Consider the following 18,456-nt stretch of genomic DNA (forward strand, 5'->3'; position numbering starts at 1 on the left):
TCTCCATCCCATCAGCATCAGAGGAAAACTTGCCTCCCGCCCCCCGCTTCCCCTGAGAACAATTTTAGCTTGGTTTCCTCAGGAAAAAACATGCATGTGCTCCTGCCTTCCCCACGCCCATACATCCCGCTATAGGCACGCTGGCTGCCTGCCGTGCCAGCCCTGCGAGCCTTGGGGCCACGCCAGCCCCGAGTGAGGCTGTGCCAGGGAGTGGGACCACAGCAGTAACCCATGGGTGGGCAGGCTGCAGTGAGCACAACCCTCATGAGCCACATCGTGGTCACCCCAAATGAGGGGAAACCAATGCTTACAGCATTTGGACCAAGCCCCCACTCCACATCGGTCCTGCTCTCTGAATCAATAAATACAAGCACGCAGCAGCAGCAGCACTTCCCCATGAGCTGCAGGGAGCAGAGAGCAGGGAATGCGCCTGAGTAAAGGAAAAATGATTAAAATCCCATTTTCACCCCCAGAGCAGCAGGTACGTGAGTGGGGGCTCCCCCCACATCACCCCCCAGCACAACCCTGCCTGTCCCTGCAGCACCAGCCCCAGTTTTGGGGTGTGGGGCCCCCAGGGCATCGCAAGGTTTCCTGGCAGACCCGCAGGATATAAAGAGCCTTGTTGTGTGCGTCGCACACTTGGGCATTCAGAGACCCCGTGCAAAGGCGGCCAAGAGCTGGGGGGGGGAACAAACCCCCCTCTTGGGGCTGGATTCCTCCCCCACGCAACCAAATTGCAGCAGCAGCTGCAGGGCTCATTTTGCCTTGTGGTGGGCAGCAAGGGGGGAGCCAGGGGGTGACTCTGATGTTCTGGCACTGTGGGATGCAGGGCAAAGACAGGGAGGTCAGCCCCCGCTTTGTGGCCGACTGCTCCCGGCAAAGAGCTGCAAAGGGCAAATTCCAGCCCAAAGGGCAAGCTTTGCTCCTGCAAAAGAGGGGTCAGCTCTTGCCCTGCTCCCGCAGCCCTGGTCACTGCATCACTGCAGGGAGTAGGAGCATGATCTTAAGGTCCTTTCCAACCCTAACCATTCCATGGGTCTATGTCCCCGTGGGGGAGCCTCTAACCCCCCAGGCTTAACCCAGGTTTCTGCTTGTGATGCTCAAAAAAGGATGAGTGGCTACTTTCCAAAGCAGGAAGTAAAGGCTTCGAGGTCAGCCTCGGTTCTGAGCAGCAGGAAGGCAGCTTTTCAATACATGGCACGTTGGGTAAGAAAAAAGTGGTTTTGGGGCACCTTTTAAGCAGTTTTTTAGCTTTTTAGCTAAGAGGGGATTCAGCAAAGCATGGGCACAAGCTGCATTTCAGTGGCTCTTGAATGAAGCCTTCCCTTTCCTTGTTTCCAAGCAAGAGCAGTTTCATTTTAAAACCCAAACCGAATTCTCACAGAGGAAAAACAACAATCAGGAAGAGAAGAGGAGGCTGCATTTTTGATGGCTGCAAGGTCGCTGCGAGGCCCCTGATGGCATCTCTTCAGCTGCTTTCCCAAGTTTTAAATTAGAGGAAAAAATGTGCGTTGTTTCCTTCCAAACCTCGTTTTCTTCCCTGCTTGGCTTCACTCTCAGCAACCCGCTACCAAAGGGCCCCGGAGCAGGGGGATGGCGGCAGGGACAGCTCCCAGTGGCTTGTGGGGACACGGTGGCTATTGATGGGCTCTGGGTTCAGCCCAAAGTGGCGAGAGCCCATCACCCATCGCACAGCTCTGGGTGCTCATCACAGGAGTTTTCCTCTTGCAGCTCTTCACATTCAGCTTGTTTCAAGAAGCCCATCCTGCCAGCAGAGCATCCCCGTCACCTCCTCAGCACGTCATCAGCCTAAGGTGACAGTTCATGCGCCAGCAGCAGCTCCAGGGATTTCGGGGAAAGGCAGTGCTGGAGGTCCAGCCACCAAGAGGTTTATCAGCCCATGAGAGGAGAGCACAGGTCACCTCCTGACCTGGTGAACACATACGAGCTTGTTTTCCAGACACAGAATCAACCCACGGTGGAAACTCTGAAGCCGGTTCCTCACCAGCAGTGTTATCAACCCGCAGGCAGAAGGAAGGACCAGCCCCAAGCCATCAGAAGCAAGATGGGTGACCCACCACCTGCACCTGGCCCAACTCTGCCCTGCAAATCCAAAGCCATCGGCACTGTAAGCAGCAAAAAGCCTGAGCAGTTTCAACCATGGAGTTGAAGGCAACCTCTAAACCTCTTCTGCCCATCAGCAAAGCTGACATATCCACCACCGCTGCAGCTCTGAACAGAGAGGAGAAGCTCCATGTCTTCCCCAGTGTTCATCCAAGGCTGGATCCACCATCCAGCTGCCCAGAAAGATGCGACTGAGCACTTCGGGTGCTACGCAAGGAAGACTTATCCTCCCATGACATGTAAGGATGGGTGTCCAACCTCAGCCTATTGACCTCACCTTCCTGGAGGGCTCGGTGTCCTGTGAGAGCTCCTGGTAGGCGCCCACATCCTCCCAGGTGGCGATAAATGCATTGGTGGGCACGAAGGAGCCAGTGGTGTGGGGGAACCCAGCCTGGATATAGCCCACAGCCTGGTCCAGCACGTCCAGAGAGTTGTCTTGCCGATAGTAGATGCTCCCTCTGTCTCCGGAGGTGTCGAGGTCGGCCAGGAAGGGAGCAATGACAGGGAAGTCTGTGGGGAAATCATCGTCCACGTACTGTGTCTCCCTGGGGAAATCCTGGGTGGAGATGACCCCGTTGGTCCCCACCTGCAGAGAGAGCGGTGCAGGGTGCTCAGGGGCAGCAGAGGCGCCTCTGCCGCTATCTCCCTGCCATGTCCCTCCCTCCCTGCTGGAGCAGGGCACAGGGCTGAGGGCCCTGAGGCCGCGTGGCCCCATCCGGCCAGGGAGAAAACAAAGACCCCGGGCTTTTCCATTCCCCAGAGGGCTGCAGCTCAGGGGCTGCCCCAGCTGCAGCCGCAGGGAACAGCTGCGAAAGAGAAAGCCCTCTTGTTCCTCTGCAGCCAGAAACACCGGGCATGAGGTGGCAGGAGCGCGGTGGAGGGGGGAAATGGATGGAGAAGAGGGATGCATGGAGGAAAGTCACGTGCGGTGGTGGAGGCAGCAAAGACACACGTGGAAGGGTGGGGAGAAGCAGTAAGGGGAGATGTATGTCCAGGCTGGGGAGGAAGGGGGTGAGCGGGAGGAGGGATGGAAAGACAAGAGTGGTGAAGAGATGGGAGGAAGGAGAGATGGTGGGCCAGGGGAATGGAGAGAAGTGTGGGAAGTTGGAGAGGCAAGGAGGGATAGAAGGAGGGAGGTATAGGGATGCGAAGTACGAGAAGATGGAGGGCAGATGGAGATGATGGAGAGGAGGAAGGGGTCCGGGGGTAAGAAGGGCCGGGCCAGCCGGGACTCACGTAGAGGCGGCGGGCAGCGCGGCCGTAGAGGCGCGGGGCAGGGCGGAGCGGGACCCCGGGAGAGCTCTCGTCGTCGCCGGGCCGCAGCCGCGCATCGCCGCGGGCCGGACCGTGCGGCAGCAGCCCCGGGCGGGGCAGGGCTGCCCCCATCGCCAGCGCCGCCGCCAGCACCGCCGCCACCGCCCGCATCCCGCCGCCGCCGGCCCACGGGACACCCCCGACGGCGTCGACCGCACCCGACGGGGCGAACCGGAGCGGAGCTAGGGAGCAGCGCGGAGCGGACCCGACGGGGCAGCCCCGACCCGGCGGAGGGAACCGGAGCCGGCGGGGCCGGACGGGGCGCGCCGCCGGCGGGGCGGGTCCAGACCGCGGCCGCGCCGCCATTGGATCCCCCGGCCCCGGCCCGGACCAATAGGGTCTTTCCCCAAAATGCTCCCCGGGCTCAAGCCCCCCTTCCACTGCCCGACCCCCCACCCCCCCCCACCCCCCGCCGGGCTGGGTACCACGGTGGCATCCCGGGAGATGGGGAAACCTTCGTCCCCGGGGCCCTGCATCCCCCCCGGCTGCGGCGCCCCCGGAGCCAGGCCCGCAGCCACCGGGGCAGGGGCCGGGACGTGGACGAGAGGCCCTAGCCGCTCCTCACTCGCCCCCCTGGGAACCCGCTCCCTGGAGCCAGGCAGAAACGTGACTCCTTATCCCCAGGGGACCGAGGGGGGAGACGGGGGACACGACGACTGGAACAGCCACCCGGCCAAAGTATGTCATGCAGCTCAGCTGGCAAGCTGTCAGCGAGCGGATGCGGCCGTGGGTTCCCCACACATACACGACAGCCTGGGCACAGGGCTGATGGAGTTCATCCATTCTCAGACCATCATCCCCAACCAGAGAGGTCGAGGACAGGAGGGGTTCCCTGCCTTTGGGGTGGGATGTTGGGGTGGGAGCACCCACGGTGGTGGAGGAAAGGACAAGCGCAGATCCAGGCAGCTGGACTCACTGAGTGCTCCTGGAAATCCAGTCTGGGAGCAGCCAAAAGCTCTGCTCTATCTTCCTGGAGCACTTCCTGCTTTCCTGGCTCCCGGCCAGTGTTCGTATCACATCTGTCCCAAAATGTATACATGCCCGAGGAATGCCAGATAATAAGGAGAGAAGTGTCAAACCCTGTAGGCTGACGAGAGAAATAAATCAGGGACGTATTCCTGGTATTCCCGGTAGGAATCTTCACAGGGGAAGCAGCTGGATGCCCACTGCCCCATCCCTGTTGTGACAGGGATTTGTCACTGTGCCCCTGTTCCCTCCATGCAAACCGCTGCATCCCGGGCACCCTGGAAAGCAGCTCCCACCCGTGCTGGGGCAAGTTTGTTTGCAATCCTGTCTGTCCTGGAGAGTGTGGCCGCGGGGGCCGCATCCGGACAGGCTGCATCCCCTGGGCTACAATCAGCTGTCCGGCTCCGGCCCTTGGAGGGAGACGCCTTGCCTGGCCATGGAAAACCGTTAGGGCTTGGAGCGGGGCTCAGGCCAGCTGGATGCTGTCTGCAGCCTTCGAGGAGCTCCCCGTGCCAAGAAAATGGCTTTCATTTGAAGCTCAAACACCTCCAGGGCTCTCCAGGGAAATCAGGCACTGCAAGGAGCTGCAGTCCCTCTGCCTGGTGAGACCCCAGCTGGAATGTCCCTCCCATGGGGAACAGAGGCATTTGGTTGCACCTTGGAGGTGGTGACAGGTGGGTGAGGACCAACAGACATAGCCTTGCTGCCCTGCTGGGGTGCTCGAGGGCTACTGAAAATACAAACTGAGGCATCCCTGCAGGGGTCGAAATGTCGTAGTTGTAAATGTCTGGCTGCTGCAAGGGAAGGACTCGGGGGGATTTGATTTGCAAGCTGCTGCAGCTGCTGTCCTCAGATGTTTCTTTAAGACACTTATCCTCAAATGCATTTTTTAAGGGGTAAATTACCTTGGGTCTTCAAGAGAGGAGTTCTTGCCCCCACAAGTTCCCCACACCGGGTCAGCCAGTTCTGCCCCATGCCTAGGAGAAAAGGGCCCCATGGGCCCCGAGGACCCTTTGCCATGTGGAAGGGGCAACTGCCAGGAATTCACCACAGGCTTTAAGATTCTAAAAACTGCTTTTTACCACCCCCTCAGCAAAACTGGCACCAGTCAGTTAAAAAAGAGGCAGCTGGGAAGAGCTGGAGTCACGCACTGACCTTAGGAGCAGAATCCCTGGAAAGAACGGCTGGGACCCGTTGGAGGACACAGATGGAGATGAGGATGGGGATGGGATCAGGGATGAGGATGGGGATGGGGACAAGGATGGGGATGGGAATGGTTACAGGGACGTGGATGAAGATGAGGATGGCAATACTGATGAAGATAAGGATGGGAATGGGAATGGGTATAGGGATGGGAACAGGGATGGGTATGAAGACGAAGATGGGGACAGGGACAAGGATGGGAATGGGAATGGGGATGAAGACATGGATAGGGAAGGGGACAGGGATATAGATGGGGACAGGCTATGCTAGCCCACACCATGTGCTGGAAAAGGAGGTGCTTGCAGGGACTGATCCCTGTAATAACTTCCATGTGCCTCAGCAGAGCCTTTGCCTGGGGCAGGATTAGCCCTTCTCATAGCTTGGGCATTAAAAAAAATCAATACGCATTTACTTGGTGGCATTTGGGGCAGAAACAGATGTGCTGAAGTTGGATGATGCTCTGGAGATGGATGTGGGGGGGGGGGATATCCAGATGGATGTAGAAGCCTCACCACCAGGGTCACTCACCACTCCCTCTGCTAAAATGGGCAAACCAGGACAAACCACTCACCCCCCAGCAGCCCCGTGGCTGGGTTCCTGCCAGATGTGACTGCTGGGGGGGACACCATCAACCCCCGTCCTGCTGAAGGCTCGCATTCACCTTGGGCTCCAATGAAGAGGAAGAAGGCGAACCCCTGGCTCAGAGGCTGTTCTAGGCAGGAAATCCCGGCAGCCTCTTCCCGAAGGCCTGTCAGCCCCGGGATCTGCAGAGATAAGGGAAGCAGCAGGAAACATGCATCTCTCCTGGGGCGGTCGGGAAAGGAAACTTGATTCCCGGTGACCAAAGTGGGGTTGGGGACTGCAGCAGAAAGCAGACGCGTGCGGGATGCACTAGAATGCGTCAGTGCTTTGGGATGTCAGGCAGGAGCAGGGGTGGTGTGGGGCTGGGGTAAGAGCAGGGCTTCAGCCACCTCCAGCACAGGCAGTATCCCATTGCCAGCTGGGTTAGTGGGTCACTGTAATAATGCCCTCGGAGCGTTTGTCCTCCTGGCTATTGGAAACCAGTCCTGCTAGGGGTTGGGCTATCTGGCAGGGAAGGGCAGATTGCTGATCTCCCTGGATCAGCATGCATTAGGTTTTTGGCCTTATGTCCTAAGAAAAAGAGATGTCTAATGGGGGTTACCCCCCCCATCTTAATAGCTGGAATCTGCTGGATAATTTCAGCCAAATCTGACAGTAGTGTCTCTGAGGGCCCATAAGACCAGACAGAAGAAAAAGAGACTCTATGAGCTGCCCTCTTTCCTGAGAAGCTGGGCACAGCCTCAGGTTTGAGTTCAGCCCTTATGAGCCATCTGAGAATCCACAACAGAGGCATGGCTGGGGTGAGCCCAGCTTGCTGGCAGCAGGAACAACCTCTGCGTTGTGTCAGCTACAAAGGGGGAATCACTGGGTGGCCATGGTCCTCCCACGGGGTGTCTGCTTCCCCTTGGGCCATGGCGAGGTATCCCTCCCAGCAGCTCCATCCATGGGTCCGTAGCTCCTGGCTGGCCTTGCTGCCTCCCCTGTGGCTGTTTCCTTCCCTAGGAGCACCCCGCTGGGTGCTGACAGCAGAGAAGCGACGGCAGCGGGGCAGATTCCCACCAGCGCAGCACCCAGCTCTTGACATTTCCATTTTTGGGAACAGTTCTTGTTAACCTTGGGCTCACTTCTTTGCACCAGCTTCGCTCACGACTCACCACGTGCTCACACTGGCCCACCGCTCCTGCACGTGGGGACACCCTTCTCTAGTCTGGCCCAGGAGGTGCATCAGTTGCTCAGGTGCATCATCAAGGATGGGTCCGGAGGTCACTGAGGTGCGAGAGCACCCACCAGATGCCCAGCCATCCCAAGCTACTCTCCTGCTCCCAGGGTTTCTGTCATGGGCTCAGCAGCCTGCAGCTCCTGGAGGGTGTCCACCTGTGCTGCAGATGATTTCCATACACGGGTCCATCACACATGCTCCAGCTGTAACCCAACACAGCTATTCCTGCTCAGGGCATCAAACGTGTTCTGGGAGAGACGTTGTCCTTACAGAGAGCTGGGAGGATGGGGTGCTGCATCACAGGTAGGTCCATAATATGGAAACCCAAGGTTTTTATAGTCTGAGGACAATTTCTTGAACCTGGGCAACTCAGCTAAAGCAGAAGTGTTGGAAAGAGGCTCGATGCATGGAGAAATAATCAAGCTGCTACTCTAAAAGGCAAGATAGCAAGTGCTTTCCTGGCTGAAAAGGTCGTGGAGCCTGGATCTCCCAGGACCCCAGGGAGCTGGAGACTCCTGGGGTGGAAACATCACTTCCATGTGGAAAAGCTTCCTGAGGCATCTGAGCCACAGCCCAAAGGACTGATCCAGGTTTTAGAACGTATTTTAAGACATAAAGGTAAAGAAAAGTTGTGAGGGTTTTTAATCTCTGGGGCTCTCCTTCCTTCCTTCCTCTCTCTAAACACCGCTGCAAAGCTGATTTTGGTACCGCAGCTGCCGGATGAGCGCACCGAGCCCTGCGAGCTCCCCGTGCTGGGGGCTTGGCACAGAGCTCACAGGGAGCTTGCAAGCGCGCCTGACGCTGGCTGATTCCTGCGCACCGTTCCCCCAGGATTAGCCACAAGTTCCTTATTTGGTCCGGGCTCCAGCAAAGTCCCTGGCAGAGGGGATCTCATCTGCCGGGAGAACAGCCCGGATGGGTTTGTGCTGGGGCTGGGAGCATCCGCCGGGATGGCAGGGAGGGAGCGAGCGTGTTCACAGCAGAGATAAAATCAGCCCATGCTCTGGTGCTTCCGGGGGGGTCTTGTGGTTTTGCTGCAGCACAAAGCGCAGCAGGCACAGGTTGCCTCTCCCCATCACCCCCTGCAGGAGGTCCAGCCCTGCCGCATCCCGGGGATGTGTCTGGCCCCTGACACGCACTGACTGAGCTGATGCAGCTTTGAGACACTCCCTGGGTGTTTATACCCTGAAGCAAGGGTCCTCTACAGAATGAGGCTTTGTTTGCTTCATGGGTTAGGTGGGGGGTGGGCAGGGAGTCTTGGGGAAGCTGGGACCCTGTGGCCTGCACTGCAAACACTGTCAGAGATGGGGTCCAGGCCCTGGTCAGCCCTTGCTCTTCTCTCAAACAGCCCTTCCCATCGCTCTAACAAATCCAAGGCTCTTCCAAAACCTCTCTACAACTCATTCCTCCTCGCCTGACCCCCTCGGGCCTCCAGCCCTGACCCCTGCAGCATCCGAACGCTCCAGGGTGACTAATCCCAGCAATTAGCCTCGTTCCCCGCATTTATCTGCTTCCTGCCTTTGTCTCCCCCCGACAGCCTCTCTGAGCAAATAAGCCACATTTTCCTGGCTCTGGCTCTCCCACCAGCCTTTGTCCCGCGGAGCCTCTCCGAGCTGCATGAGGAGGTTATTCTCACCCGACACGTGTCCCTTCCGCCTGCTGTGATACAAACGGTGACCAAAATAAGCACCCAGCAGTGCTGAGGTCACTCCAGCCCCAGCAGCGGATGGAGGCAATAGGATTTGTTCTCTAAATTGAAGACTGATGCAGACCCAGGGGCGTTTCATGCTAAAAGGGATTTTAGGGCTGAGCAATCTGGCTAAATGGGGACAGAGTGCTTGGGTTAGTCGGAAATTCAATGGGAAACAGCGGAACACATGGGCAGCACATCTGGGAGCTGCCTTCTCCACCCAGCCCATTCCTTGGGACAGGCTGCGCATCCACAGGGGAGCTCAGCGGGCCCGCTGGATTTTGGAGGGATGTAAGCACTCACATGTGTAGGCTTCGCCCGGGTCCCGCGCTAATGGAGCAGATCAGGCTGCTTTAGTTGATTTTTTTTCTTTTTTTTTTTTTTTCTTTCACACTATTCCCTCCCCACCCCCCTTTGAGGATCCATCTCACCTTAAAGTGAGCTTCAAAACCTCCCAGAATAATTCCCAACTGAGGTATGGGCTACTCTGCAGCAGGTCTAACCCTGCCCAGGGCTGTCTCCTTTGGCTTGGGCTTCTTGGCTGTTCTCACACCGATGTGGGTTCATATTCGCCCAGGATGTGCGTCCCTTCCCTTCAGCAGCAGGGGTGCTCCAGTGGGTGAGCCCAGAAGGGGATCTCTCCTCTAGCCTGGGGGCTCTGTGGAGGGCAGGAAAAGGGGGTCGGGCAGGAGCTGAGGGGTTCTCAGACAACGCCACACAGGACGCTGCATCCGAGGAGCTGCAGCTGCAGCACATCTGGCCCGGGGTGCAGCTCCCAGGGGGATGGCGCTCACCCCTCTGCAGCAGCTGCGGCAGCCCCCGAGCCAAGTAAACCCCTCCGCCGGCCCCTGACCGGGGAGCGGAGCCAGGGAAACACCGCAAATCGCGGGGAAGAAAGCGAATAAAAACCCGGGTGATTTGCGCCCGGATCGCTCCCTGGGCGCAGCTGCCGGGAGCGGCGGGATCGGACGGGGCCGGGCGGCCGGCGCCACTCCCGGGACAGCGACCCCGCCCGCCGCACCGGGGCTCAAGCGACCGGCGCGACAAGCGCGCCTGGACCGCCCCCCCCCGGCTGGCATTCGCTATAGGCGCACCCCAGCACCCGAAACCATCCTGCCTTCCCTTCCCCTCGCTCCCTGCCAGGGCCCATTGCCACCCCGTCTCACTCCCCGGGCTCCAGGCCCCGCTCCCATCGCCCCCGGCAGGATCTGCAGGTGCAAGTGTTTTGAGCAGACGACCCATGACTCGCCCTTTCCCAAACACTTTCCTTTCTCGTTCCAGTCATCCCACGTCTAGGCCCAACCCTGCCCTGGGCTTTCAGGGCTTGTGCAATGGGGGAAAGAAACATTGCTCCACTGCCCCCTCCTTGCCCAACATCTTCCCACCCAGGGGTTGCTTGCTTTCCTCATCCTTGTTTTCCCCCCTTCGGCAGACCTGGCAGGATGTGGTCTCAACGGGATGCCGACAGCTCCTGAAGTGCAGCAGGAGGAGGTGACTGCAGCACCTGGACCCACTGACCCCATGAGCTGGCCGCTCTCTTGGCGTTGCGCACATTTCCCGGCTGGCCAGGGTTATTTTCTCCTCCAGGTGAGCTGCAATAACGCAGCTGGAAGCAGTCCACAGGGTTTCTCCTGCCTGGGGCACCCTATGACTCGGAGCAGGTCCGTATTCGCAACCTGGGGGGACCGTGTGCCCAAGCAGGCCCCCCCAAACCCCCTCTCCTAGGGACACCATCACTGTCAGGATGAGGGGACATGGAGACCAGCCCTGCCAGGCACTGGGTTGTGCCAGCTGCCACTTCTGCTTCTACCTCCCGAATTAAATGAGGGTGTTTGGGCACGTTTAAGATGCTCAGTGCATCTTCCCAGCAAAGAAACCCCATCATCCCAGGAGGAAAAGCACCAGGGTATCACCAACTTGCGTGCTCCCCACCCCCTGAGATCCCCTGCGTGCAGGACGCTGGGTTGCCTCCCTGACATGTCATCCCAGCATCTGGGCCATGGGAGCACGCCCTGTGAATCCCAAAATCCTGCTGCCTGGAAAGAGTGAAAGGCTGAAAGCCTGGTGGGGAAACCGGAGCTGGGAAAGGCAATTGGGAAAGGACACCGGGGAGGGGAAGGTGATGCTCTGCTCCCATCCCTGGAGGGACACTGGTCCTGGGGAAGTGGAGCAGGGCTGGGCTGAACGATCGAGCTCTCCCGCGCAGGGAGGTCGGCTCTTCTCCGCAGGACCCTCCCAGCCTTGTTTGCTCGACACGCAAATATCCAGCGAGAGCTGCCAAAGCCGCCGTTCCCGGACAGCAGCATCCCTCCATCCGGCTCCCCAGCGCGGCGCTGCCTGCCAAAGCCCTCCCCATCTAACGAGCTCTAAATTAGGTTATTGAGACACCGCTACAAACACTTCCAAAGCGAGCGCTGAGCTGGAGGAAGGTGAGAAAATCGCAGCACGGCCACGCCGCGCCGCTGATGAAGAGCAGACGGACACGGCTTCTTCAGGCAGCGGCGGCGCTTCGGGGAAAGCCGGCCTAGGCAGCAACAGGGCTTGGCGGTGAAGCCGGCACCCGCTCGCCACCACCCGGCTGGCAAGGAGAAGCCGTATGGGGTCAGCAAGAGTGTTGAAAAAAAACCCAACCCCTGAAATTCCTTGTGGATGCTTCAGTTTTTTCCAGCTCCTCATCTGCGTTCTGGGTTTTGTGGCGTGCTGCTTTTTCTTCCGCTTTGGGTTGTTTTTCTGCTGGGTTTTCTTTTCCCCCTCTCCGCCAGGAATGTGACCGGCAAGAAGAGGGTCACGTCGGAAGCGTGACGAACAGGAGGGATTCGTCATGCGTGACAGTGAGACTTTCTCAAAGTGTTTTTCCCCCGCTCAAATAGCTGCAATTTATGCAAATGAACTAAAAGAAGAGCTAAACAGGGACTCAGTGCATCCCACTGCCCACACTGGTTTCTCTCAGGGGAGATGAAGGAGGGAGATGAGTCTGAGGTTATGCTCCCGGCTGCACGCCTATCCCAGCCACAAGCCTGGCTCTACTGGGGGCTGGATCCCCCTCCACAAAGAAGGACGGTCACCATGGCCTGCCATGCTCAGATTCAGACCTTCCACCAGGAGGGAAAGGAGCTGGGACCAGGTGAAAAGCATCCCCCAGCCACAGCCACACTGGGTGGCTGTCTCCCATGCACACACCTGGAGGCTTGGCTGGACCAGGAGATGGTCCCAAAAAGCTTTCTCCCTCCCAGGCTTTCCTTATCATCCCAGTACAGAGGGGTGTGAGGGCAGGAACAGCAGTATCCCCTGGTCCTTTGGGGTTTCCAGCCAGCTGGTGCGTCTGGGGCAGTACCCACCTCCAAAAGGGCTGGATTTTGTCACAATTCCTCCTCCTCCTCTCCCCAAGCAATCCATTTCTGCTGAATTTGGCCTTCTGACTTTGTCTGTCCAGCAGGCTGGTGGCTGTTAAGGGACTTCCCCACACTGGAGGGGGAGCCCAGCACTTTGGTCTCTTCTCTATCAGAGCAGACTGGTGGCAACATTCCCTGTCCAGGAGCCTGCAGTATCATCACAACAGCAGGTCCCTGGGACCCACCGTGCATGGGTGATGAGGAGCAGAATCCCCCAACGCCCTCAGTGCAGGAAGGAAAGCAAAGCCCAGGCACTTCATTTGGAGAGACAGCTCCTGCAGACAGAGGCAGCTTGCCTAGAATGGGGTTTTGGTTCAAGTGGCAGGTTTCTGCTCTCAATAAGAAGGAGTGGAGATGCTTTGCCCATGTGCAAGCCCCAGCCTGGGTTGAGGACTGTCCTCCCAGCTCTTCAGAGCTGGTAAATGAGCTCTCTGGCACTGCTGGGCTCTCCTTCCTAATCTTCATCCTGGGGAAAACCAGAGAGATCCCACGACATCCTCTGCTCAATTGCCAGGATCAGCCAATAGAGAGGATCCCAGGGCTGGAAAAAGGAGCACATCCGCCGGGGCACTGTCAGGCCGCCTGCTTGCCCTCCCCAGCAGTCTCCCCGGCTCATCATCTGCAGGGAGCTGACAACAGCCACAGGTCCAGGGTGCTGGGCCTACTAAAGGCAGCAGCGGGTGTGTGTTCGAGGCACTGGCTGGGAGGATATTTTTTCTCTGGGCAGGCTGAATTTCTTCTTCCCGGGGACCCAGGCAGGAACAAGTCACTGGGTTCTCGTTCAGCCCTAGCGAGGGCAGCACTTCCCCGCTGCACGTGTGTAACCACTGCACCACAACGAGTTTTACCTCGATTTCCTTCTGAACTGGGGCTCTCATGGGCACAGAGCACCAGCCACGACCAGTCCCTGCGCTCTCTGCTGGAGAAGTCACCAGCTCTGTTCAGACAGCGTGAGAAATGGAGCCCATCACTAGAACATGCCAGGGCTGCTGCCTGGCCTCTTAGAGCTCCTTTCACACCCCTCTGTCATCTTGATACTTTCCTGTGCTTCCTGTACTCCTCCAGAGTAGTAAAAAGGGTCCTGAAAGCAGACAACCATGGTTTCATGCTTATTCATCATCACGTGTACTGATAGCTGCGATGTGTTGTGCTGTTGCGTTTCTGTGGCTGGAAAAGCCACTTCTTTTCCTGGAAGAAGCTTCCGGGATAGCAAAGTGCTGACAGGGCACGGAGGAGCTGGGACACCTTTAATAGGATTTTCAGCAGGGTACCACCACACAGCCAGCATGTTGGATAGGCTGCAGGTAGAAGTAGTGCCTGGTTAGGTTGAAGGCTCAGGCTCTGTAGGTCTCTCAGGATGTACAGAGGCACGGGCAGCCCCGAGGAGCGAGGGTGCTCTCTTGAGAGAGCATGGGGTGCTGGGCAGCAGAGAAACGCCCCTGGCATAACTCTGTCCTTTCCTGCCCTCCCTACCCCTGTGCAGGAGGTGATCTCGGCCCCAGTCCTGCACCCCGTAACACTCCCAGGGGCTCAGTCCCAGCCCCCCTCTTTGTCACCCCGTTAAGGGCTCAGCCCAGACCGCCTTACCTGTAACGATACTGGGGCTCAGCCCTGCCCCTCACCGGCATCCTCCCGAGGGGGCTCCGCTCCTGGTCGCAGACCTGTGTCGTGCCCCCGGGGTCTCAGCCCTGTGCTCCCTTGGACTCAGCCGTGCTCAGCGCGCCCACCCCCCCAGGAGCTCTACCCCGTACCCCCCCCAAGGACCCAGTTGCAACCCCCTTACCCGTACCACCCCCCCCCCCCCGGAGCTCAGCCCCCCCTCGGGATTCTGCCCCCTCCGGCAGTCGCGGTTCTCCCGCTCGAGCGGAGCGTACCCCCAGCCCCGCAGCCTCCCTCCGACGGCCCGGGGAGGGCCGGGCGGCGGGATGGGGCCGCCCCGGGGGCCGGGCCAGGCCGTGCCGCTCCCCACCGCCTCTCCCTTCCCTCTCTGCCTCCTTCCCTCCCTCTCTCCGGCGGAGGGGGCCGCCCGCCCTGCCGGGCCAGTTGCCGCCGGCAGCCGCGGCGCAGCCCGGTGCGGTGCGGAGCATCTCATCCCGGTGCGGGATATCCCGATGGAGACGGAGGGTTACCGGTGCCGTAGCAGCCGGTACATCGAGAGCGGGCAGTCGGCGGTGCCCAGCTCGGTGCTGTTCGCTGCCGGGCTGTTGGGTAACGTGCTGGCCCTCCTCCTGCTGGGCCAGCATCGGCGGCGGTCCCGGTCCCCCGGCGGCCGCCCGCCGCGGGTCTCCGCGTTCTACGTGCTGGTGAGCGGGCTGGCGGTCACGGACCTGCTGGGCAAGTGCCTGCTCAGCCCCATCGTGCTGGCAGCCTATGCCTACAATCGCAGCCTCAGCGAGCTGGGACCCGGCGGGCGCACCGAGGGCGAGCCGGGCGTCCTCTGCCAGCTCTTCGCCTTCCTCATGGCCTTCTTCGGGCTGGCCCCCACCCTGCTGCTGCTGGCTATGGCGCTGGAGTGTTGGCTCTCCCTGGGGCATCCCTACTTCTACCGACGGCACCTCACCCGGCGGCTGGGTGCCACGTTGGGGCCGGCAGCGGCAGGGCTCTGCGCCCTTTTCTGCGCCCTGCCACTGCTGGGCTTTGGGGTGCCCATGCAGTATTGCCCCGGCACATGGTGCTTTATCCGCATGGCTGGCGGTGGACCACGCCAGCTCGTCTTCCCCGTTCTCTACGCCAGCCTAATGGGCCTGCTGGTGCTGGCCATCGGCACCTGCAATGTGAGCAGCATGTGGCACCTCTACAGCATGGCACGGCGGCAGCCCCGCCGCGGGACCCCCACCACCACCACTGCCCCGCGCATGGAGGAGCTCGACCACCTCATCCTGCTGGGGCTCATGACCGTCCTCTTCACCATCTGCTCCTTGCCGCTCATTGTAAGTTATCCCACCAGCCCCCTCCCCTGGAACAGCCCCCTGAACCACCCCTTGCCCCGGGTTGTTGCTTTGCGCCCTCCCGAATACCCACCACCCCACCCCCAGGGTCGTCATCGCATTAAGCCCTTGGAAAATAATCCCTCTTTACCACCACCTCCTCCCAAGGAGGTTGGATTGTTGCTTTGGCCACTTTGGAATACTTCCCCCCCCCCCTCCGACGGTGGGGGTTAGATCACTGCCTGAAGCCCCTTCGAATAACCCTCTCTCCCTCCCCCCCGCCCCTCACTACCACTCAGTCCTGGGGGATCAGGTTGTTGATTTTGCCCTTTGGAATAAACCCTGGCACCACACCCTGCTCCTGGGAGCTCAGGGCAAAACTCTACCCCCTTCTAAATACTCTCTCACCATGTCATGGGGGTCAAGTCATTGTCTAACCCCCCCTCGGAATAATCCTCCCATCAGCACCACTCAGTCTTGGGGGAATCGGGTCATTACTTTGGCCTCTTGGGATAAACCCTGGCACCATCACCCAGTCCTGGAGGTGCTGAGGGGAAAGAATTGCTTTAGTCCCCTCCAAATAACCCATCACTGCCACCCTGTCCCCGACAGTCAGGCTTTAACGCTCCTGGAATAACCCCACCCCAGCACCAGCACTCCTTTCTGGGAGGTTGCTCTCCTCAATGCCCACCACCGGCACCACATCCTTCGTGGTTAATTTATTGCTTTAACCCCTATGGAACAATCCCGCATCACCACCACTCTGTGCCAGAGCTGCCGGGGGGGGGGGGGGGGGGGGGGGGCTGTGGTGGTGGTGAGGGGGTGTGGGGTGTGTTGGATGATTACTTTGGCCTCCTCTGAGTGTCCCCTGCCCTGTCCCAGGGGTCTGGCTGTTGCCATAATGCTCATGGAATGACCCACAGCATCACAATCCCATCCCAGGTTGGGAGGGATTAATTCATTGCTTTAATCCCACCGGTATCACTACACCACCACTACGATGTCCCTGTCCTGGGGACATGGCTTAAACCTCCCTGGAATACCTGTTGCTCTCCACCTCCCCCATCATGGGGCCATTGTGTTTACCCACCCCTCCCTTTCTCCCGAATACCCAGCACCAAGTCCCCAGCGGTTAGCTCATTACTTTAACCCCCACAAAACAACCCCACCCCCCCCCCCATCACCGCCACTCTGTCCCAGAGGCGTTGGAGGCCTCAGGTAATCACTTTGGCCCCATCTGAGTTTCCCCCATGCCATCCCAGGGATCTGGTCATTGCTTTAACCCTCTCCCTCTGACCTCACCACCACCCTGCTCCTCTGGGATTGCCCCAGAGGTGTTGAAGATGTTGGGGGGTTGGTTCATTACCTTAGCCCCTTGGAATAGTTCCCCCCCACCCCATGCTTATTCCTAGGGAGGTTAATTCATTGTGTTAGACCCTCCAATCCCCCACCCCACCCCTTCCGTTGCAAACCCCTGGTCCTGGAGGTGCTGGGTAGATCCATCTCCTTTTGAGCCACACTGGATTTCCTGACCTGGGGGAAATACACCCTGAAATCCTCTCCCTTCTTCCCCATAGATGTGAGTCTTGCTGGTGGAGTTGGAGATCCCCAGCACGACAGAGCCCTTGCTGCACACACACACCCCCCCCCCCCCCCAGGTGCCCCACGTCCCAGGGCTGGATCCTGCAGCACCACTGCCTTGCCATCACCCTCTGTAGCCAGAGCTGGTGCTGCAGGGGGGGCTCTCCTGGAGTTCGGATGGGGGTTGTGGGTGCTGCCACTGCCTTAGAAGATAACTTTTGCTTCCTGTCCTCTCTATCATGCTCTGGGGCCACATCGTGATGCACCAGCACCAGCAGCCCCTGCATGACTGGGCTTACGCTGGTTTTATAATAACCCTGGCAAAAACCCTGCGGTCCTCAAACAAGCAGAGCTGCTGGCTGGACCCAGAGGTAGAGGAAGGACCTTGGCCCACCAGGGATCACCATCCAGCTGTGGTCCAGCTGGGTTATCCAACAGGTGCCTGGTGTGATACCCAGTGCAAGGAGGGCAATGCATGAGGGGTGCCCTTGGGGGCAGAGCAGCACCCACTGCTGCAGCCTCCGGAGGTCAGATGCCTCCTTTACCTGTGAAACAACCTTGGTCACTGGGGCTACCTCTTCAGCTCTAACCTCCTGGCCCTGATGAGGACATGGTGCCCCAGTGCCATGACCGTCCGTGACCCAGCCTCAACTCCCAGTTTCAGGGTCTGTAACCCACAGCATTTGCTGATTTGATGCATGAAGATATCGAGGGGTTAAAACTTCTTTTGCTGCTCCCAGGGCAATCTTTGTGCTCTCAGCTTTACCCCTGCAGTGAGATCTTAATCTTTCCCTGCGTCTTTGGTTGTGTGACAGATCCGGGCATACATGGGGGCCTTTGCTGCTGATTTCAATGAGAACGCAGACCTCAGCGCCCTGCGGTTTCTCTCTGTGAACTCCATCGTGGACCCCTGGGTCTTCATCATCTTCCGCACCTCCGTCTTCCGCATGTTCATCCGCAGGGTTTGCAGAAGGCTGAATTCCCGGAAAGCCTCCCTGAAAGGGCCTGGACCAGGGGAGGATGGCCAGTTCTGTCCCCTGGGCTGGCGCAGGACAGACACCCCACAGCTCGGCTTCCCCTGAGCAAGCGGGTCTTGTAGAAGCCGTTGGCTGCTGGTGAGGATGAGGAGTGAGCCTTCAGTCCTGCACCCCACTCCGGAGCATCCCCAAGCAGCACGGGGCTGTTGCAGGTGGGGACAGCATCCAGCTTGCAGCAAGGGGCGGGTGTGAAGTGTTTCTGCCCCTCTCTGGGCTGCATTTCACCCCGAAAGGACCTGGGGGGCTCCCGGGTACCTGTGAATATTTTCAAGCAGCAGCACTTTGTGAAGGGTCTGGGGAGCACCGGGCTCCAGGAGAGCAGGAGGGTTTTAGTCTGTGACTTCAGGGCACTGGGGATGCACAAGGAGGAGAGGGGGGTGTGTGTCCCCATCAAATAAAAGTGGTTCCGAGCCCTGCTCCA

At 59.2% G+C, this 18,456-nt stretch overlaps 2 protein-coding genes across 3 annotated transcripts in view; one reads left to right on the plus strand and one right to left on the minus strand.

Moving 5' to 3' along the window:
- NID2 (nidogen 2) overlaps window positions 1–3,678 on the minus strand; it is a 14,526-nt gene extending 10,848 nt beyond the window's left edge. For both annotated transcript variants that reach the window (XM_065686345.1, XM_065686344.1), the window contains exons 1-2: window positions 3,361–3,678; window positions 2,402–2,710 (exon numbers count right to left, since the gene is read on the minus strand). In XM_065686345.1, the coding sequence (XP_065542417.1) occupies window positions 2,402–2,710; window positions 3,361–3,549 (498 nt within the window). In that variant the 5' untranslated portion in view covers window positions 3,550–3,678. The remainder of the gene's footprint in view (window positions 1–2,401; window positions 2,711–3,360) is intronic.
- Window positions 3,679–14,503: 10,825 nt separating this feature from the next.
- On the plus strand, window positions 14,504–18,456 carry PTGDR (prostaglandin D2 receptor). Its single transcript, XM_065685537.1, has 2 exons — window positions 14,504–15,420; window positions 17,814–18,456. Exons 1-2 carry the CDS (start codon window positions 14,602–14,604, stop codon window positions 18,078–18,080), a joined length of 1,086 nt encoding a protein of 361 aa, XP_065541609.1. The 5' UTR covers window positions 14,504–14,601; the 3' UTR covers window positions 18,081–18,456.

This window comes from Lathamus discolor, chromosome 6 (assembly GCF_037157495.1).
Source record: "Lathamus discolor isolate bLatDis1 chromosome 6, bLatDis1.hap1, whole genome shotgun sequence".
In the NCBI taxonomy this organism is placed as follows: domain Eukaryota; kingdom Metazoa; phylum Chordata; class Aves; order Psittaciformes; family Psittacidae; genus Lathamus; species Lathamus discolor.